Source organism: Leuciscus leuciscus, assembly GCF_965113295.1.
Source record: "Leuciscus leuciscus genome assembly, chromosome: 13".
In the NCBI taxonomy this organism is placed as follows: Eukaryota; Metazoa; Chordata; class Actinopteri; order Cypriniformes; family Leuciscidae; genus Leuciscus; species Leuciscus leuciscus.
Genome location: NC_138737.1, coordinates 40,256,866 through 40,277,872, shown reverse-complemented (window position 1 = coordinate 40,277,872; position 21,007 = coordinate 40,256,866). Strand labels below are relative to the sequence as shown.

General features: G+C 39.9%; 1 protein-coding gene across 1 annotated transcript in view; it reads right to left on the bottom strand.

Annotated features, from left to right (window-relative positions):
* The window catches only part of gnb1a (guanine nucleotide binding protein (G protein), beta polypeptide 1a), a 52,339-nt gene that overhangs the window by 2,574 nt on the left and 28,758 nt on the right, over positions 1-21,007 (bottom strand). Inside the window, exons 2-10 of the mRNA XM_082188800.1 lie at positions 11,994-12,106; positions 10,108-10,146; positions 9,890-9,996; positions 6,853-6,916; positions 4,004-4,166; positions 3,795-3,861; positions 2,492-2,693; positions 2,195-2,411; positions 624-739 (exon numbers count right to left, since the gene is read on the bottom strand). Coding sequence (XP_082044926.1) covers positions 633-739; positions 2,195-2,411; positions 2,492-2,693; positions 3,795-3,861; positions 4,004-4,166; positions 6,853-6,916; positions 9,890-9,996; positions 10,108-10,146; positions 11,994-12,050 — 1,023 coding nt within the window. The 5' untranslated portion in view covers positions 12,051-12,106 and the 3' untranslated portion in view covers positions 624-632. The remainder of the gene's footprint in view (positions 1-623; positions 740-2,194; positions 2,412-2,491; positions 2,694-3,794; positions 3,862-4,003; positions 4,167-6,852; positions 6,917-9,889; positions 9,997-10,107; positions 10,147-11,993; positions 12,107-21,007) is intronic.

Sequence of the window (21,007 nt, the reverse complement as noted above, 5' to 3'; positions counted from 1 at the left end):
TATTCTGCGTATGAATTATTATAATGAGGAATATTGTGACGTGTTCCCGGAAGAAACTCAAGACTACAATGGAGGAGTTTCAGGAGTTCAGAAACACTGACACTCATATAGAGAAGAACTGGAGCTTCTTCATGATCAAACACACTAAAGACGATCACTGGTCCTCAATTTATTGCCTTTTGATGTTAATAATCAAATTAGGTTATATCTTGATTTCCTGTTTTTTAGTCCTAAACTGAAGACATCTCAAACAATTCAGACTTTTCTTACACCAGTTAAGGCTTTTAATTGGATGGCACTGAACTGATGTTTTCATGATCAGCTGATCATCTGTAACAGCAGAGGGCAGTAGAGATGTGTGTGTGTGTGTAGATGATGGAGACTGATTTTCTGAGGCATCATTACAGCCATATATTTGTAAATCTGACATCACTGGAGCTTTAAGGAATGACCCGGCTCCTCCTCAGAGGACAGAGGACATCGACAGGGATTCTGATGCTGATTCTAGTCTTCACAAATGAATGTGCTCCTAGTTTTACATCATAAAGAGCAGTGAAGGATTGAGTGTGGAAAGGCCAATTCCTGAACCCTGTCGCCTGTTCACTGAGATGTGATCCGTTTACCTTGCGGCTTTAATTCCAGATCTTCAGGAAACTATCCCAGGAGCCAGTAGCCACAGCCATCCCATCATCAGTGACGCCCAAGCAGCTGACGCGGTTATCATGACCCGCCAAAACCCCTGCAAACACACAACATGCACACGTCACTCACCGGGACACCATTTCTTCTGAAAGAAATCTTTTAAATTAAATTATTTTAAATTTAAGTCTTAAAAGACTTTTTAAGGGTGAATTAAGACTTTAAGGCCTTCAACTGTGTAAGGGTGTATTAAGACTTTTTAAGGGCAAATTAAGACTTTTTAAGGACGAATTAAGACTTTTTAAGGGCGAATTAAGACTTTTTAAGGATGAATTAAGACATTTTAAGGGCAAATTAAGACTTTTTAAGGGCAAATTAAGACTTTTTAAGGACGAATTAAGACTTTTTAAGGACGAATTAAGACTTAAGGCCTTCAATTGTGTAAGGGTGTATTAAGACTTTTTAAGGATGAATTAAGACTTTTTAAGGGCGAATTAAGACTTTTTAAGGGTGTATTAAGACTTTTTAAGGGCGAATTAAGACTTTTTAAGGATGAATTAAGACTTTTTAAGGGCAAATTAAGACTTTTTAAGGGCAAATTAAGACTTTTTAAGGGCAAATTAAGACTTTTTAAGGACGAATTAAGACTTTTTAAGGATGAATTAAGACTTAAGGCCTTCAATTGTGTAAGGGTGTATTAAGACTTTTTAAGGATGAATTAAGACTTTTTAAGGGCGAATTAAGACTTTTTAAGGGTGTATTAAGACTTTTTAAGGGCGAATTAAGACTTTTTAAGGATGAATTAAGACATTTTAAGGGCAAATTAAGACTTTTTAAGGGCAAATTAAGACTTTTTAAGGACGAATTAAGACTTTTTAAGGGCGAATTAAGACTTTTTAAGGATGAATTAAGACATTTTAAGGGCAAATTAAGACTTTTTAAGGGCAAATTAAGACTTTTTAAGGACGAATTAAGACTTTTTAAGGACGAATTAAGACTTAAGGCCTTCAATTGTGTAAGGGTGTATTAAGACTTTTTAAGGATGAATTAAGACTTTTTAAGGGCGAATTAAGACTTTTTAAGGGTGTATTAAGACTTTTTAAGGGCGAATTAAGACTTTTTAAGGATGAATTAAGACATTTTAAGGGCAAATTAAGACTTTTTAAGGGCAAATTAAGACTTTTTAAGGGCAAATTAAGACTTTTTAAGGACGAATTAAGACTTTTTAAGGGCGAATTAAGACTTTTTAAGGATGAATTAAGACTTTTTAAGGACGAATTAAGACTTTTTAAGGACGAATTAAGACTTAAGGCCTTCAATTGTGTAAGGGTGTATTAAGACTTTTTAAGGATGAATTAAGACTTTTTAAGGGCGAATTAAGACTTTTTAAGGGTGTATTAAGACTTTTTAAGGACGAATTAAGACTTTTTAAGGCCTTCAATCGTGTAAGGGTGAATTAAGACTTTAAGACCTTTTTAGGACCCTAATTGGCTTCATCATCATCTTAAGTCATTCTAAAGTTGGGTTGTCCGTGCAGAACCTCTCTCACACTGACCTGCGCGGTCGGCTTTGAGAGCATCCCACACATTGCAGTTGAAATCGTCGTAGCCGGCGAGCAGCAGGCGTCCGCTTTTGGAAAAGGCCACGGAGGTGATCCCACAGATGATGTTGTCGTGAGAATAAACCATCAGCTCCTGATCGGCACGCAGGTCAAACAGCCTGCAGGTGGCGTCGTCCGAGCCCGTGGCGAATGCATTTCCGTTGGGGAAAAACTGAGAGGAGAAAACCAGGTTACTAACATCACGTGAAACACGCGTGTGTATTTCAGCGAGTGAGCGTGGGAGTCGCTTACACAGATAGCGTTGATGTCGGACTCGTGGCCGGTGAAGGTTTGTCTGCACATGCCTTCTCTGACGTCCCACAGCTTAGCAGAGGCGTCACACGCGCCCGACACAAACAGACGGGTGTCTGGGGCCAGAGACAGTGACATCACATCACCGGTGTGACCTGCGAACGTGGTCGTCTGCTGCCCGGTCTCGATGTCCCACAGAGCACTGAAACAAGCAACACACAAACCAACGCATGAACACTGTTCCAGTCATTGTTATTAGTATTGTGAAATAATAAGCTAATAATAATTAAATTACACCTTTCAATATGGTTTTATATGATTTCATTTGTTTAATATGGGAAGCTTGTTTCTGCCTCGGAATAAAAAAAAAATTTAATTGGTGATCTTTACAATGAAACTGAGCAACAGCCGAAATGTATTATTTTCCTGTAATCTCTGTAAAGCTGCTTTGAAACAATATGTATTGTATAAAGCGCTGGATAAATAAAAGTGACTTGACTCGCAATTGCGAAACAAAGTCTCAATTACTTTTTTAGTTTAGATAAAAACAAAATATTGTAAGATATATACTAAGAATTGAGAAATAAAGACAGAATTGTGGCAAACTCCCGATTTTGAGGGGGGAAAATCAGAATCGAGAGTTATAAAGTCAGAATTGAACGATAAACTCACAACTGCAAGGAAAAAAAAAGTCAGAATTGTGTTATTAACTATAAAGAAAGTTATAAACTAAATTGCGAGGGGGGAAAAAATTAAATTGTTAGGAAAAAAGTCAGAATTGCACAATAAACTCGCGATTGCGACGGAAAAAAAATCTGAATTGTGTGTTATTAACTCGTGATTGTAAGAAACAAAGTCAGAATGACAAGTTAAACTCTGAATTGGAGGAAAAAAGTCTGAATTGCACGATAAACTCACGATTTCGAGGAAAAGTCAGAATTGTGAGTTATAAAGTCGATACTGCAAGATATAAATGTCCCATTGTAAAGACAAAAAGTATTGTTTTATATTCCATGGCGGAAACAAGCTTCCAGTTTCCAAATATTTATTTACATTTATGATTATTTGTCTTGTAATATGGCCTGTTGACAGATCTGATCCTGCAAAATAACTACTATAAGATTAAAAACAGCTCTTGTGAAACAAAGCAGGCGAATTTACAAGAACATCAGTTTCGACCTATAGTCTCTATATATGCACTGGCTGAACATATATTCAAGTGTGTGATCAGTGACAACTCCATAGATGAACTATAATGCTGATAATCACGAGTGTTTCGGTCTAAAGCAGTGCCCACACTCACCAGGTGGTGTCGCCAGAGCTGGTGACGATCTGGTTATCATCCAGAAAACGGCAGCAGGACAGATAGCCTGAGTAAAGACAGCAGTTCAACATCAGGAAGGAGAGAAGAACACCACACACACACACACACACACACACACACACACACACACACACACACACACACACACTGAGGCTCAAGTGGAGACATGATTGGGTGAGAACGGTTACCTGTGTGTCCAGCCAACTCACGGCTGACACGCACGTTCCCCTCGCGGGTCTTTAGGTTGTAGATGGAGCAGATGTTGTCCAAGCCTCCGCAGGCCACGTAGTTCCCAGACGGGGCGTAAGCACAGGTCATCACCCACGAGGAGCGCAGGGGAATAGCGTGCACCTACACACCAACACGTCAAACAGAGTTAGCTTTCATGGGACACGATGAATCTCGTGGTTCTGAATCTGCATCTGTCAACATTTGAAGTGGATCAAAACCGTTCATCAGTGTTTTGATCCACTTCACATGTTGACTTCAGTAGTTGACAGATGAAGAGATTAATGAGACTGTAAGAACAGGTTTGCCGGCTCTACTCGTGTCATTGCACAATCATCACAAGAACGAACGGAATTTCGATCGTGGTTCTGATTCCTCCAAGCAATTCTGGTTCCTTTCATGTTTCTTCTAGAAGCTATGAGGAAGAAATATCTGAAGGCAATGCAAATCAGTTCTGCCAAACACTGAGATCACGCCCCCATCTAAAAGTTGCCAAAAGATACTGAAATGCTAAAAATAAAATGCCAGCCTTTCTTTAGCTCTGACACAGTTCAGTGCCTGCTGATGTGTGTGTGTGTGTGTGTGTGTGTGTGTGTGTGTGTGTGTGTGTCTCAGGCCCCGTCCACACTACTGCGTTTTCGTTTAAAAACGGAGACCTTTTGCTACGTTTGCACCTCCTGTCCACACTAAAACGGCAAAAACGGAGACCCAAAACGGAGAAGTTTAGAAACGCTGCCGACCCGTTTTTCGTTTTGAATCTCCGGAGGGCGTTTTAGTGTGGACGGGTCAAAACGGAGGACTTTAGAAACGATGACGTAGTAGAGGCTCACGCTCGGCTCTATGATTGGGTGTCATCAGTCATGGCGTATATCTTTGCTAGCAGCTTCTGTGCAAGTAAATTCTGCATTTTACACTGCTATAACTGCCTACATGCGCCGGAGGCAAGCTATTATTCGAGCGATCTGTGACAATTCCCGTGTGCAGCGGCGGTATCGACCGTACATGGAGAGTCGGTTTTGGGTAAACCCGGGAAGAACCAGCGCATGGTGGGATCATTTTATCAATGAAGTTGTGTTTACACTGGACGTTTTCAGTCGTTTTAATGTGGACGGAGATCAGTTCTAGTACGCAGCTAAAACACTGGTGTGGACGGAGATCGCATTCGTTTTAATTCTCCGTTTCTAAACAAAAACGCAGTAGTGTGGACGGGGCCTAAGGCTTCCATTTACAGTGCATTTCTCAAAGCAGTGATCACTGTAGCCAATCACTGAGCGCATGAACTGACCAAAATCTGTCTATTACAACCACCAAAGTACAGCGGTTGGACAATGAAACTGAAACACCTGGTTTTACACCACAATCATTTATCACGCAACGTACTCGCTCCTCCAAAACACCTCAAAGTGGCTCACTAATCCTCAGATCTGGTGACTGTGCAGAGCATGGGAGATGTTCAGCTTCACTTTCATGTTCATCAAACCACTCAAGTCTTGCTGTGTGTGTTAGTGCATTATCATCCTAATGCACGGCCCCATCTTCAGAGTTCATATGAGGCATCGGGTGTTGAGCTTCTCTGGGCGTCTCCACAGTGAAGGTGGACTCAAAGAACAATGTGTTTCTCACACTGTCCACAGCCCAAGATTCCCTCTGTTGGCACCAATGAAAGCAATGTTTGGCATTGGCTTGAGCATGAATATTGACTGTGGAGCTCCAGATCAACAGTTTTGGTGGAAACCGGAGAGTCGAGGTGTGCATTTACTGTGGTTTTATGTTTTTTTGGATACATTGGTTGCCTTTCACACAGCTTCCTCTAGCGTCGACAACGACTCCTGTTGGATGTGGTTCGTCCGACATTACTCTGGACACCAGAGCTCTCCATACACCACAGACTTTGTGGCAGTTAAGAGAATCTGTGCCACGTCATTGTTTATTTTACTTTCACTTTCCTTTTTGCGTGAATGGGTGGAGTGCTTCAATTAACGACGGAAGGAAGATGGATATAGGGAAGTGTGCCGTACCTGGAAAACACGCGTCATCCGTTTGTTTGTATGAGAGGTTTGCCAGTTGTGAGTACGATGGATTATTGGGGAAAGACGGCCGCTTGTCAATCTGATGCTTCCTGAGTTTTATGTCGGGTGCGTCGCGAAGTTCGACTGAAGCGTTGCACTTCTAGACCGACTGATTTTGAGCTGTTCTGAAGACAAGTAAAGCTGCTTATCCGCCTATCTGGGTGTCTGACGATGACCCGCGATACTCTCTAGCTGCCGTCATACCTGCAAACTTGGTCAGTACCTCTGCGCCGCCATTACACACACACTACTACACGCACGCACCCACTCGCATACCTTGCACATTCACACATTCTGTGTGCTTAGTGTTTTGATGACGAGACGCGCACCAACAATTTGTCCTCTTTTCAATTCTGATATGTCTCCCATTATGTTTTGTGGATTGCAATATTTGAAGTACAGCTGTGCTTCTGCTAATTCAACCTCCAATACTTTATTAGCCAGTGTTTCAGTTTCATTGTGTTTCACTGATGTGTTTCATCAGTTTCACAGGGGTTGGACAATGTAATTAAGACATTCACCGTACAGTCTAGACTTCTTTTATCCATCCATTAATATATCTATCTATCTATCTATATATCAATAGTTTTTGCTATGTAACTGAAATTGGTTCCATCATTAATACAGTTTTAAAAGCCTCATGAAATCAGTTGACAGAATCCAGGCTAAGAAGTTATTTAACATGTCATGTCACTAAATGAAACCATCAGTTCACACATGGCATTGGCTTTCACTTTTACCTTGTTTGTAGTATAGCTGTCCCAGATAATAAGTTTTCCATCCTGGGAAGCACTAACAAGAAGCCTGGGAAAAAAACACACAGAGAGAGGGTGGAAATTAAGAAACCGAGAACAATGATCATCTCAACTCATATTGGATGCTCATATTGACCGTTTAACCGTTAACCGAAAGTAAAAATTGACCGACTATTACTATCAGTTAAACGATTTAAAAGTTTTTGTTAGTTTGCTGCACTGCATGGTTAAAAACATACTATAAAAAATACCATATAGCCTATATTTGTGAACTCACGGAGCGCGTCGACACGCAGCCACACGAGCCTACAGACATACGCTGAGCAAGCAAAATGAAGCGAGCGAAAAGAAGTACTGTGTGGGACCATTTCGACAGAAAGGGCGACGAAGTTACTTGCAAAATATGCGACACGGTATTAAAACACAGCAGTAGTACAAGTACAACGTAATATCACTCGCGATGCAAACATCCACAAGCAAATGAAAGGCGCTTCCCGAAGCTGGCCACTCCAGCGAGACGTGATCCCTGTATTCCCGGGACACCTGTGCCATCAGAGAGGGTGTTTCTGCCCACAGGCTGCGCTCCTGACTAACCCCACATCATGGAGACATCTTATTTTTTTTTATTTTTTTTTTACTAGACAAGGTGTGATTGAGGAAGACCTGCTATTTTTATTGACGAAAAAAAACAGTCTGACGGAAAAAAAAACTTCTTTTTGTCATCTTGATTAGTTAATTTAAGTAAAAAAAAAACATTTAGTGTAGGCCTATTTTATGTTTTTTATTTATATTATTTTATTCTGTTGTCACTGTCAGAAATGCTGCAGGTGTGTGAGAATCTGATGTGAATCCAGGTTCTGTTGTTGATCGGTTCTGTTTGCACATTAAAATAAACCCGTGAATTTTATTTGTGTGTATTTTTAACAGGTCACAGACACTCGTCCATTTTAATTTTATTTAATGCCAATTCAACATTAGACTCTAACCAGTTAACGGTCAATACTCGGATAACGAGAGGCGGTTGTCGGTCGGGAAAATGAACCGAAATCCATGTGATAAGAAAACAGTCTGATGATTATCAAATGGATATAAAACATGCCGAGTGCAGATGTGTGACATGATCTGCACACAGAGGACGTCCTGTTCTATCTGAACTATTTTAAGACTAGAGAAGTCAAATAACCCTTCAAAAGAAAACAGCGTTCACATGACGTCCACACAATAATAATCACATCAGAAGAAAAGCACTCGCACCTTTCAAGAGTCTTGAGAATAATCCAGCAGAAAACTCACAGTTTCAGGAGATTGTGTTATAGTGGATATAGTCACGGCTAAAGGCTGTGTTGTTGGGCATATAAGCATGTACACGGAAAAGCCATGCATTATGTGAGCGCTTCAAATGATGTCAGACCACAGCTAAACACTTCACAGTGTGTGAAAACTAAACTCTTGTGTTGTGAAGCGTCCTGGTTCGTGCACCATGAACAAACACACACGGTGAACGCAAAGTGCTCCGGATTCAACGCAACTGAAGATGTATGTAATTAGAAATGTTCTTGGTAGTTACAGCTTCACACAAAGTTAAATGACACGCAGTGACACAGATGAGCTGAGACGAGCTGCTGCTTCTATTTCTATGAAGAATACAGGCACTGAAATACACACGGATCCTCGGAGGATTTCCTTAATGCCAAACGAAGACGCTTGTGTTTAATCAGACCGCCTTAAAATAATGTGCAATATTCAGCATATCCTGTTTCACTATTATTTTTATATTGTACATGTTGTCTGCATTCTACTCTTGTTAGTTGAACTTTCTGAAAGCAAGTAAACACGTGCCTCTTTATTGACCGATAAATCTAAATAAAATTTTTTATATAATTTTTGAGAGCTTGATTACAAAAGCAAAAGTCTGATCATTAAAATCCATGTTCCAAACACACAATTATAATGTTCTCATGATAATTATATGTAGCCGATCGTTTAGATTGTTATGATTATCAGCCCAGAGGCTGATGTGATTGGATTAGGAATATGCATGATTTTGGATTTTTGCTGATATTGAATATTTTCCAAGTAATTTTTCAACTCTAGCACTCCTAGAGTTATCTAGAGTTATCGCAGGCACATGATCAACATGTTATCATAACAAGGCATATCAGCCATTAAAAGCTTTTGCACAATGACATCATTTTCATGACGATTAAGCACCTCCAATTTTCATTCCTGTAAATAAAGTGCTTCTACAGTCCTCTTTCTACAGTAGTGAAATGAAATAAATACAAATGCATGCTATTATAAATCATGGTGGTATTTTTCCCACACACACACACACACACACACACACACACACACACACACACACACGCGTCCATGTTCACTATGTGTATGCATGCATGTTGATCATTGTTTAGATGTAAATACAAGTCTAAATTAAATATATTCATCATTCAAAGCAATCGTGTCTCTTCACAACACTCTTCAAACACAAGATTCATATGGATTTATTTTTTTATGAGGAATTTAACCTTTTTTTGAATCTAAGACTTTCAATTAGGAGACAGAAACCTCCCAGGTTTCATTTAAAATATCTTCATTGGTGTTTCGAAGATTAACCAAAGTCTAATGGGTTTGGAACGACATAAGGGCAAGTAAATTACAATTTTCTTTTATGGATAAACTTTTGAATGAATTGTCATGAATATAACAATGTCACAATGAAAAAATCTGTATGGTCCTAAAACAAATAATTTTTCTTTTTGCAAAATAATTTTGCAGCAAATGTGATCCAGTCATGTGACCTAGCAGATTCAGAAACAAAGCTGTTGTGTATCATATGAAGCGTTTTTTTGTTGTTGTTGTTGTTTTTTTTGTGGCTTTTCATTGCTTCAGCGGGTGTGTCGTTGTCACCGTGCGGCTGTGTTTTAGTGAAAATCTTCTTTGACGTGAGATCACACACATGACTCCTCTGTACATTAACCACAGCTGTACTAGCTCATGGCACAGGGCTGGGGGGGATCACCTTGAGTCAGTGCCCCAGTGCATGGCGTAGATCTTTGCCAAGTGTCCCCTCAGTGTCCGTCTAGTGCGCATCTGAATCCGCCCCACAGGCTCAATATTGGCTGTGATCTGCCAGAAACACATGAGGACAAAACCTAGTTCAACAGACACCCATACAAAACTCCATCTCAATACAACAACATGATTTGAGACGTTTATTTGATGTTTAAAGAGTCCTACCTGAGAGAGGGTGGCATCCGCACATGCTTTCCGTGCATCCTTGAGAAGAAAAACACAGATAAAGCCACATTCACAAACACAAAACTTCAGACAGATGCAGAAGTAAAGATGCAAAGAAGTGTCATAACCAGGCACCACACAGAACGCATCAAGCCCAGAGTACACTTTGGTTTTCGATCTCGTGGATTTTGTGCCAATAAGCCTATAACAGCGTCACAGAGTGACTGGTAAAATGTCTTGTTCCCTGCGGCAGTTCGTTAAGATAAAAACAGGAGGAAAAACTGGTTATGACACTCTGTATGACACACTGGTTATGACACCGCATGTCAGTGTTTGAGTAAAAACAAAAACAAATGTGTGTAATGGGCGTAGCTGAGGATAAATGTTACTTTGTACAATCTTCATATTACATTCCAGCAAAGATGACAGAAAACTGTGCGGCGTCCAAAAACATGAGGGCGATTGTGCTTTAGGCCAGACATGGAGCGGCGATTGATCACAAGTGAGTGATGGGATATTTTGCTAATGAAATGATTGAACTTTATCATGTCTGGTATCATCTCAATCTTTTGTTACGTTGCATGCACTCAGAGTAAGATCATTTTAGCATTTTCAAACATGTCAGTGTTCACTTTTGGAAAAAGCTTGAAAATGCTAGTGTGGACTAGGGCTGTCAAATAGAAATAAGAATTTAGAATATTTGTCAAATTTAAAAAGAAAACTGCACATTCAAATGCAGAAAACGTGCATTAGGTGTGTCGTGATGATGATGTGACTGACACAGTGTGTTTTTGTTAGTTTATCCAGTTTGGCTGCCTTGTTAATTCGTAAAATGTCGTAAAAAGGCTCTTCCTGCTGGCGAAAACCCTCTCAGCTGGTGGCAAAAGTCGTGCAACGACACACTTGACCAAATCTGCACATCGGCCAGAGCTGAGAGTGTGTGTGTGTTATCATCAGCTGGAAACATTGTCAACAAAAGGCGCGTCTGTTGTTTTTGACGAACAGTATTGTAGATGTCGTGAGTAGAAGTGTTTCTGAAGGGCAGTTTGCTATTGTGTGTTCATGGTAGTTCATTACGCTGTGTGTTGAGTGTTTGAACACAGTTTTATGCACTACTGTAACCTAATTTTCCTTGCATGCACATTAAGGAAACTATATTTTAAGAACAAATGTTTCAAAAGTTAATGCACTTTAAAAAGTGTCATTTCATTTCAATAAAAGATGCGATGCTAGATTTGGTTTATATTTGCTTATTGCTTGCGCCCTCTTGTGGGCATAGGAGACAATACAGGACTTTTTTCCAGTAGCACCTCACTGCAGTTCACGAGATCCAGGGGGCGGAGTTGGATCCAGATATAAGGGGTGGAGATGGGTAGGTTTAAGGGTGGATTTAGGGATCGGGGGGGGAGATGGGTAGGTTTAGGGATCAGGGGGTGGAGATGGGTAGGTTTAGGGGTGGGATTAGGGATCAGGGGGTGGAGATGGGTAGGTTTAGGGATGGGATTAGGGATCAGGGGGTGGAGATGGGTAGGTTTAGGTATATGTAAGGTGGGAGGAGTTGGATCTGGATCCAACTCCTCCCCCTGGATTTCGTGTTCTGCAGTGAGGACCATCTCCTTTTTTCCCTCTAACATTAAGTATTGCCTCTAGAATTTGAATATAATTAGAATTTTGCAAATATTTAAGAAATTCGAATTGAACATTTCAGCCATTTTGACAGCCCTAGTGTGGACAGAGCGTTCTGAAAAGAAAACACTATTTTCAAATGTATCCAGATTAATGTATATGTAGCCTATTACGATATGATATGGTAAAGTGTCGAGCGTGTGCGTGTGCGTGTGTATGTGTGTGTGTGTGTGAGACGTGTTTTGCGTGCAGAGACTGACTCGGATCTGGTTTTTCAGCTGTTCAGCCTCCTGACGCAACTGGTCGAGTTCGCTCATTTTCTTCTGCTAGACGATGGGCTTCACTCCGTCCGCTTACTGCCGCTCGCACTGATCTGAAACACACACACACACAACATTATTCTATTGATTGCATATTACTAAACAATTGATTTACATGCATGTACATTGCGTGGCAGTGCATTTAAAGATGCAACCTCCTCAAGTTAATGAACTGCCATCAAAACAAATTTAGGATTTGTTGGTTAACATGAACTAACAATGACAAACACTTCTAAAGCATTTATTAAGTAAGCGATAATGTACATCCAGCCGGTTGTTATCTCAGAATAAACCCTGACGGGGTGATCAGGATCAGGTCTTCATCAGCCTGAAGGGGTTTATTCTGAGATAACACACACACACCTGAAGGGGTTTATTCTGAGATCACACACACACACACACACACACACACACACGGGTTTATTCTGAGATAACAACCGGCTGGATGGACATTATCCCGCTTATTACACGGATACTTCCACAAAAGTAAATAATTGGACACAAAATATTGATCTGAGTTGAAATATTGAATATATTTTATTATTTATTTTATTTTATTCTTTAAACGCAAAGCTTCCGCGGAGAAGCAGTTTCAGCGGCAAGTTCAAACTAGACGGACATTGAAGAGATACGGTATAAAGTCATAACTCTTATTACACAGCATTTCACCACATAAATTTACATTTACATTTATTCATTTAGCTGACGCTTTTATCCAAAGCGACTTACAATTGCTAATTATGTCAGAGGTCGCACGCCTCTGGAGCAACTAGGGGTTAAGTGTCTTGCTCAGGGACACATTGGTGTCTCACAGTGGATTCGAACCCGGGTCTCTCACACCAAAGACATGTGTCTTATCCATTGCGCCACCACCACCCCTGATAATTATGGAGATAAGAGATATTGATTTCAGATTAAACTTTTTAAATCTGACCTGTTTGTATCTCATAATCCGACAGTGTACAAAACAATAGTCACAATGTCAGCAGCTGTTTGTGTATGAAAAAATTAATTGCATAATTAATTAATGGCATAATTAAATAACTGTACACAAAATATTGATTTGACTGAGTTTTAATATTTTATTAGCTCACCAAACGCAAAACTTCCATGAGGAAAGACCGTTCCTAGCGAGCGTATAGCACTGCTGACTTCAGTGACCCGGATGAGCCGGTGTTTCTGTCTTCAGCGGCTGTAATCTGGGAATAACACACCGCTGGATGCCGCTATTGACCAATCAGAATCAAGTACTCCACAGAGCCGTGTAATAATCTTAGTTGATGCTAATTTCAATATAAAAGGTCTGTTTTTGCATGATCAGGTCCAGCTGTTTGGGAACATTACGCACCCGATGTGAACCCGGTCTGATCGCAGTGATGGAGACACCGAGCCTCATTATACAGCAGTCGTTCAACCCACAACATGCACAAGCACAGCTGACATCAGCGCTATAGTTAGAGCCCCGTTACCACTGGACACGGCGAGAAAAGACATTTCCAACACTAATGAAGGGATGCGAGCATGTCTCTTTCTCCGCCTGTGTCCTTGCCAACCCGTGAAGCCGTCGCTTAGCAACAGTGTTGTGCAGCGAGCCGGTGCTAAAGATCACCATTACTGCGTGTCTCCAACACAATCACACAACTACACAAACACTTCAGCGGCCGAGCACAGATAATTACATTACTGTATAGTGGATATGATACGCTGCCGTTTAATTACACCCTATGATCGGATACACTTTCCTAAAAAAATCAGGGATGATCTACTGAGTACATCCTGTGATGACTATTGACAAAAACATTTGCATGCCGACAATGCAATGGATTTTTTTTTGTTTTTGTTTTTTTTCATCACACTGTGAAGAACACCGGCCAGCCAATGAGCTTCGTGCTTTGGGTCACATGCTTAGAGCCGCTGCCGTTTCCTACTCTCGTCTCGTTCTCTTGCTTTTAATGTTGTTTGGCAAATACCATAGCGAATACACAAATCTGAATGACTGTAGTACAAACTCATTACAGAACGTCACGTTGACAATTTCCATTTAAAAGGACTAATTTGACAACTTTTTTTTAATCTCCGTGACAAGTGTGTCAGAAACTGAAAGTTGTCCACCGCTGTATTTCTGCTTTTCACTCCGAACATACAAATTAAATGCAAAAACCAGACTGAATTTCAATGCTGAACATTCGTGTTGGTATGAACAACTGCGCTTTAGCAACAAAAAACATGATGTGTTAAACCGCTTTCTCTTTATGGCTTCAACGACGGAAAAGCGCGTTCACGTCAACATCATGTTTCAGAACGCTGATTTCAATAGAAACCCTGGAGTAAGCTGTTGTCTTGTTAACACATGACAGAAAGTGTAAGTAGTTTAATGATCTTTTCTTGACTCGTGGGTATGAGTGTAAAGACAGATGTTTTACTAGAGTCTCGTTAAAACGTCAAGAGTTGCTAGAGTTGATACGCTGATTTCTAGGGATGGGACGATACACTTAAACTCACGATACGATGCACCTCGATATGCCAGGGTCACGATACGATACGTCACGATACGATATCAAAAAAGAAAAAAAAAAGGTAGTGCAGACTAACTTTTTTTTTTTTATACATGCCATGGGATTAATCAATGCATGCTGATGAATGATGTATAATAATAATAATGAATCTGCATACCCTAGTTTTGCACAGATGTAACAAGACTGACAGTGACACAATAAGACCTCATGTTAGCATCTTTTTATTTATGTATGTTCTTTAATGTTTGATTATAATTTTACTGTCTTCACATAGGGATGGGATTTGATAAGATTTTATCAATAATAATGCCACTGACGATTCTGATTATCAATCCAATTCTTTAACGATTCTCTTATCGATTCTTGATAGCACTGTGTGGAAATTTTTTTAAAATGCTTTTAAAAAAAAGTGGTTTTATTTATTTTAAAGTTTAAGCTTGAGTTAGCAAACTGTACTTTTTATATAATGTATGTAATAAATAGAACCTTATTGTAAAGTGTTACTGATTAGTTATACACCGATTCAGACGTCTCCTGAGTTCACTGTTGGAAAGATCAGTTGTTTTAACGATTCATTAAAATGAATCGGTTCAAATGAGTCATTATTAGTTCGCGAATTGGACGTGTCGTGCGCGTTGTGTGATTATCCCAGCAGTTAGGACATGGACATCCAAGATTTGTGTCAAGTTGTCAACATAGAAAACATTTCATCACAGTATAGTTTTATTTCGTTTAATTAAAGTGTTGTTTTATGTCAGCTGAATGTCCGGAACGCTTTTCAGAGAAGATAAGGAAACTTATTTAGCACAATTCACACCCAGCAGTATAATTCAGGGAAAAAAAATATCCGAATGCTCCACACGAAACTTTGGTCTTCCGACCTTTTACCACCGTGTCGATTTATTTTGATTAATATGTGCGAGGGAGAGAGAGCAACACAGCGCCTAGTTTGGAGACGGTGAAGTCGTTTACACAGAGAGTGCGCGCGCGCGACCGGCTCTCTCTCTCTCTCTCTGGTCGTTCTTTCAGTTAAACATGTGCCCTGTCACAAACGCAGCCGTTCATCTACATTACTCACCGATCAAATAAGACTTTGGCGGGACAAAAATTCACTTTGGCGGGCGCTAAAACAAGTTCAATGCAGGAAAATTAATGCGTGAGTTTCCATTAGACTCGCACGGTATGTGTGTGTGCTTCAAGATTATGACGCAAGTGCTAAGATTCCGATTGGCCAAGAGAAAAAGTGCTAAGATTCCGATTGGCCCAGAGAAATGTAAATTATAAGAATTATCCAATAATGTTTCGCAATTCTAGCCTGCATGGCAGTTTACTGTGAGAAACAAACCGCTGTCTTGACGTGACGACGTACCGCACCGTTCCCCGGATATAATTTTTTTTTTCATTTAGTTTTACCCTGCTTGATCAGCAGATGGTGCTGCCAGCCTGCCACCAACTGTATGTCTGCCCCATATACATACACGCACATATAATACACTAAATTATTTATATACTACGCAAATCATGCAGCAGTGCCATCTATCTTTATTTCGCGATCCATTTTTTTCGACCTCGATGCGTTTCGTCACGTTTTGTATCGCGATATTTTGTCAAACGATATTTCGTCCCATCCCTACTGATTTCCTCGAATCAGTTCAAACGGTCCATTTACAAACTCTGCCTCAATGCCATTATATTCAGATATGTTGCTTTTTTCTATTTCATATTTAGCTAAAAATACATGTAGGTAAATATTGCTGTTTATTCCTATCTCTCTGTATATGGTAATCTTGCCGCAAGAAAAACTATGCAGAACATTCATAGATTTTCAGTTTTCTCGCATTAAACCTATCAAACCTAATTAGTAAGACACGCATAAATTCACAGATATAAAATTACCTTTTTTCCTTCTTCAAATAGGTATTACGCTTATGAGCCCTATACAAGTCAAATAATTAAAAGCCAAAACAAAAATATACCGTATTCATTAAAAATATACCCATACCTGGCAATATAAGTTCCGTACTTTCTGTATTTCACTGAAAGAAATCAATCCAAAGGTAAAAGTTTGTTGAATTAAGTGGGTCAGGAGTTGGTTGGTTGGTTGGTCAGAGACACTAGAGTAGAGTGCGAGTGGACATGGACACCGAGCTCGTCCCGTTCTCAATGTCACTCCTGTAATCCAGGGACACAGTTGATTCAGCGCGTACGCACAAATCCGGTTAACACCAAATCTGCTGATGAACTCTCCAGCTGACCCAAATCCACTGCAGACACTTTCACTCGCATCTCACATCGAGACGAACAAGAACACAAACCTCTGAGCAACAATAGTGTGAGAGGACACACTCCTACAGTAGAAACATCTTGCCTTATTCAGCACAACTGGCTTTAGTCACTAAAAAACGTCCATCTAAAAGGCACAAAAAGCCATCAGAGGTCCCACAAAAGTAGAAGCACACGATTTAGCTCACGAGTCCCTCGCATGACCATTCCCTCAGGTGTGCCGTCTTATTTCTAGAGGAAAGTAAAGCCTTACCTGGATCCTGTATTCCCAGACACAGCTCCTGTGTCTCCAGCGACCAAAGACCTTCTGTGTGGATCTACACTGGGTGAACACCTTCACCTGAACGCTAACGGCTGATTGGCCGGCTCCACGTTTAGACACAGAGATGCGTTTTAAGCCTCACATAATCCAGCTGATAAAGTGTCACGTTAATATTGCTAATACGGGGTCAGCGGCCGCTTCAACCTGGAGACAGCTTTAGCTTCACCTCAACACAACTGTACCTTTCAAATAAGCAGTCTGTGTGCAGTATAGCCTAAGTTTCACAGAAACATTCTACACGTGATGAATATGACATAACCAGTGGACATGAGCACACAACAGGCATTTAAAGCAACACCGGAGACAAGAAAGCAGAGCTGATATCAATCATAGGAGGATAGAAGTAACTGTTTGTGAATCAGAGATGTGGATATTATGCTCAAATGTTATAGAGAATGACGTGAGAACGGCAGGGAAGAAGCAATGAACCACAAAACATGTTTGCATATCAGATAGAGACGCCAGCACCTGATTGGGTAGCGCTGGGGAAGTTCATTTAATCATAAAATGACTATTGTTTTGCATTAGTAAGTGCAGTTACTAATAATATTAAATGTGTGTTTAGTGGAAATTTAACAGTAAAGCATTGAGCTTTAAACTGATATGCAGATGAAATTAACTTAACAGTAATGAGCAAAAAAGTAGAAATTATTACTCTTATTAAATGTACCATTGCTCCATTATTTGGGTGCATTATGTGCATCTCAACAGCGCTGGTTTATGTGTGAAGCACTAAAGATGAAACAGGAAATAATAATATTAATAATAGTAAATATATGCACACACACACACACACTTCTGTTCAAATGTTTTAAATGTTTTTGAGAAGTCTCTTCTGCTCACCAAGGCTGTATTTATTTGATCAAAATGCAGTAAAAACAGTAATATTGTGAAATATTATACAATGTAAATCAGCTGTTTTCTATGTGAATATACAGTAAAGTGTAATTTATTCCTGTGATCAAAGCTGAATTTTCCGCATCATTACTCCAGTCTTCAGTGTCACATGATCCTTCAGAAATCAGTATAATATGATGATTTGATGCTAAAAAAAAATCTGATTCTCAATGTTTGTGTACATTTTTTTTTCAGGATTCCTTGATGAATAGAAAGTTCAAAAGAACAGCATTTATCTGAAATTTAATCTTTTGTAACATTATAAAATGTCTTGAACTGTCAGTTTTGATCAATTTAACGCATCCTTGCTGAATAAAGTATTATAACTTACTAATTATTTCCCAAACGTTTGAATGGTAATGTATAAGATTACAACTACATTCTGTTAGCGGTCGCACAAACTCTCTTCAATTATGTGTAGTCATTTCTGTTATGTAGGGGTGAACTCCGGTTTATTGGGACACTTTTCCCCAATCGAGCTCAATGGCAAAAACTGTCCCACTTAACATGAGTCCCCCCCATGAGAAACACCCACTGGAAACACTCCAAAAGCAGGACGGACTCGGCGCTGCTCGTTTGAACCACACGGGCCATTTATCAGCAGCTTGCAGTCAGTAAATACAAATCACAGTCATTTTTCTTTTTACACTTTGATGTTATTAATACAGATACATCTGCATATCTGCATCTTGCTCAGACATATTTGGTTGCACTAATGCATGCTAGCTCGTCTTGTAGAGTTCATGCACAAACTAACCAGCCACATAAACATCAAGGATGCAACTGCGAACCACAGCACATGCTCCAAGAGAAAAGCAAAGCAAATATTTGCTCAGCCAGAGACTTTATTTACATGTGCAACTGCAAACACACTTCATCTAATGGTATTTTTACCAGACAGTGTGTCAATTTTTGACTTAAGAAAAAAATTATAATCTTTTTTTAGGAAAGTCAAGTCAAATTAAATGTATTTTTCACAACACCTATTGTTTCAAAGAAGTTGAACCTGTTCATAACACAGTTCAGGCGAGGAAACAAGGTCTCCTTCAAACACGCCACAGCGGAGTCCTCCTGGAGATGATGTGACCGTGTCCACAAAGATGAGCAGCTAAATCTGTGCGGTACAGGAGGTGAGCAGGGCACTGCTTTATTACACGCTGCCCTGTTTCTGTGGGGTTTAATAATGTAAGACCAGCACGAGCTGCAGGCCGTTAACTCCTTCCTCTCTGCACAGCAGATAACATCAGCTCGACGTGATCTCCGACACAGTTCCTGCTGAAGCAGAGCGAGCAGCGTCAGACAGGTCTCAGCAGAACCTGAGTCCTGAAGAAGTCAATGCACTCCCGTCTGTTCCTACTGTGACACTTCTGAATGGAAATGTTGATTTCCTCCCGGCATGAGGTCGCATTAAACCTCTAATCTGAACATGAACTACATCAGTTAGAGCTGAGCTTCACAGAGTCACATCACACACTCCACCATACACCAGGCTGGATCTACAGTGCCACCAGTGCAGTCGCTTTGCAGATGAAATAATTACTACATGTGAACGTAAAAATATCAGTGTTGCGCAACGATTAATCACATCCAAAATAAAAGTTTGTGTTTACATAATATGCGTGTAGTGTGTATAATTATTTTGTATATATGTATATATACACACACATTTGCATGTATGTATGTATGTATGTATTGTATGTGTACGTATATGTATGGTATATATGTATGTATGTATTGTATTGTATGTGTACGTATATGTATGGTATGTATGTATGTATGTATGTATGTATGCATGTATGTATGTATGTATGTATGTATGTATGCATGTATTGTATTGTATTGTATGTGTACGTATATGTATGGTATGTATGTATGTATGTATTGTATTGTATGTGTACGTATATGTATGGTATGTATGTATGTATGCATGTATGTATGTATGTATGTATGTATGTATGTATGCATGTATTGTATTGTATTGTATTGTATGTGTACGTATATGTATGGTATGTATGTATGTATGTATGTATGCATGTATTGTATTGTATTGTATGTGTACGTATATGTATGGTATGTATGTATGTATGTATGTATGTATGTATTGTATTGTATGTGTACGTATATGTATGGTATATATGTATGTATGTATTGTATTGTATGTGTACGTATATGTATGGTATGTATGTATGTATGTATGTATGTATGTATGTATGTATTGTATTGTATTGTATGTGTATGTGTATGTGTATGTGTACGTATATGTATGGTATGTATGTATGTATGTATGTATGTATGTATGTATGTATGTATGTATGTATGCATGCATGTATGCATGTATGTAGGGTCCGAAATTGACACCCGCCAAGCGCCAAATGCGGGTAGATTTTCTGTTTGGCGAGTAAATCTCAAAAGGCTATCCGCCACACTGGCGGGTGAATGTTCATACCAAAATATGAAATTAAGCGCGCTCGCGCTCTTCTGCCTACACGAGCGGAGAGCGCGCGCGCGCGCGAGAGAGAGAGAGAGCCCCGGCCGCGCGCGCGCACTCACTATTCAGACCAGCCAAAGCGTCAAGCTTCCCCGTACTTTTTGACAAGCGTCCTTGACAGGGCGGCCAGAGCTTCTTTGCAGCTCAAGTCGACGGCGGTGTGTACGTACAGTTAACGCTCTATCTGTTGACGGCGCTGAGGAAAAAGCTTCCGCCACTGGAAGAAGCGGAAAACTTCAAAAAAAGTTTTGCATGAAAACGCCCATTTGTGTTCTCCTGCGCACCCATCAAAGCCGTGCAGAACGTCTTCAGCACTCGCGCATCATGCAACTCCGCCGCTGGCCAGACTGCTTCTGTTTTACACACCACCATCCATGGTCATTCTTTTCTCGAGAAAAGGAGTTTTCTCATAGCGTTTGCAACGCAATACTCGTTCCCTTATCTCTCA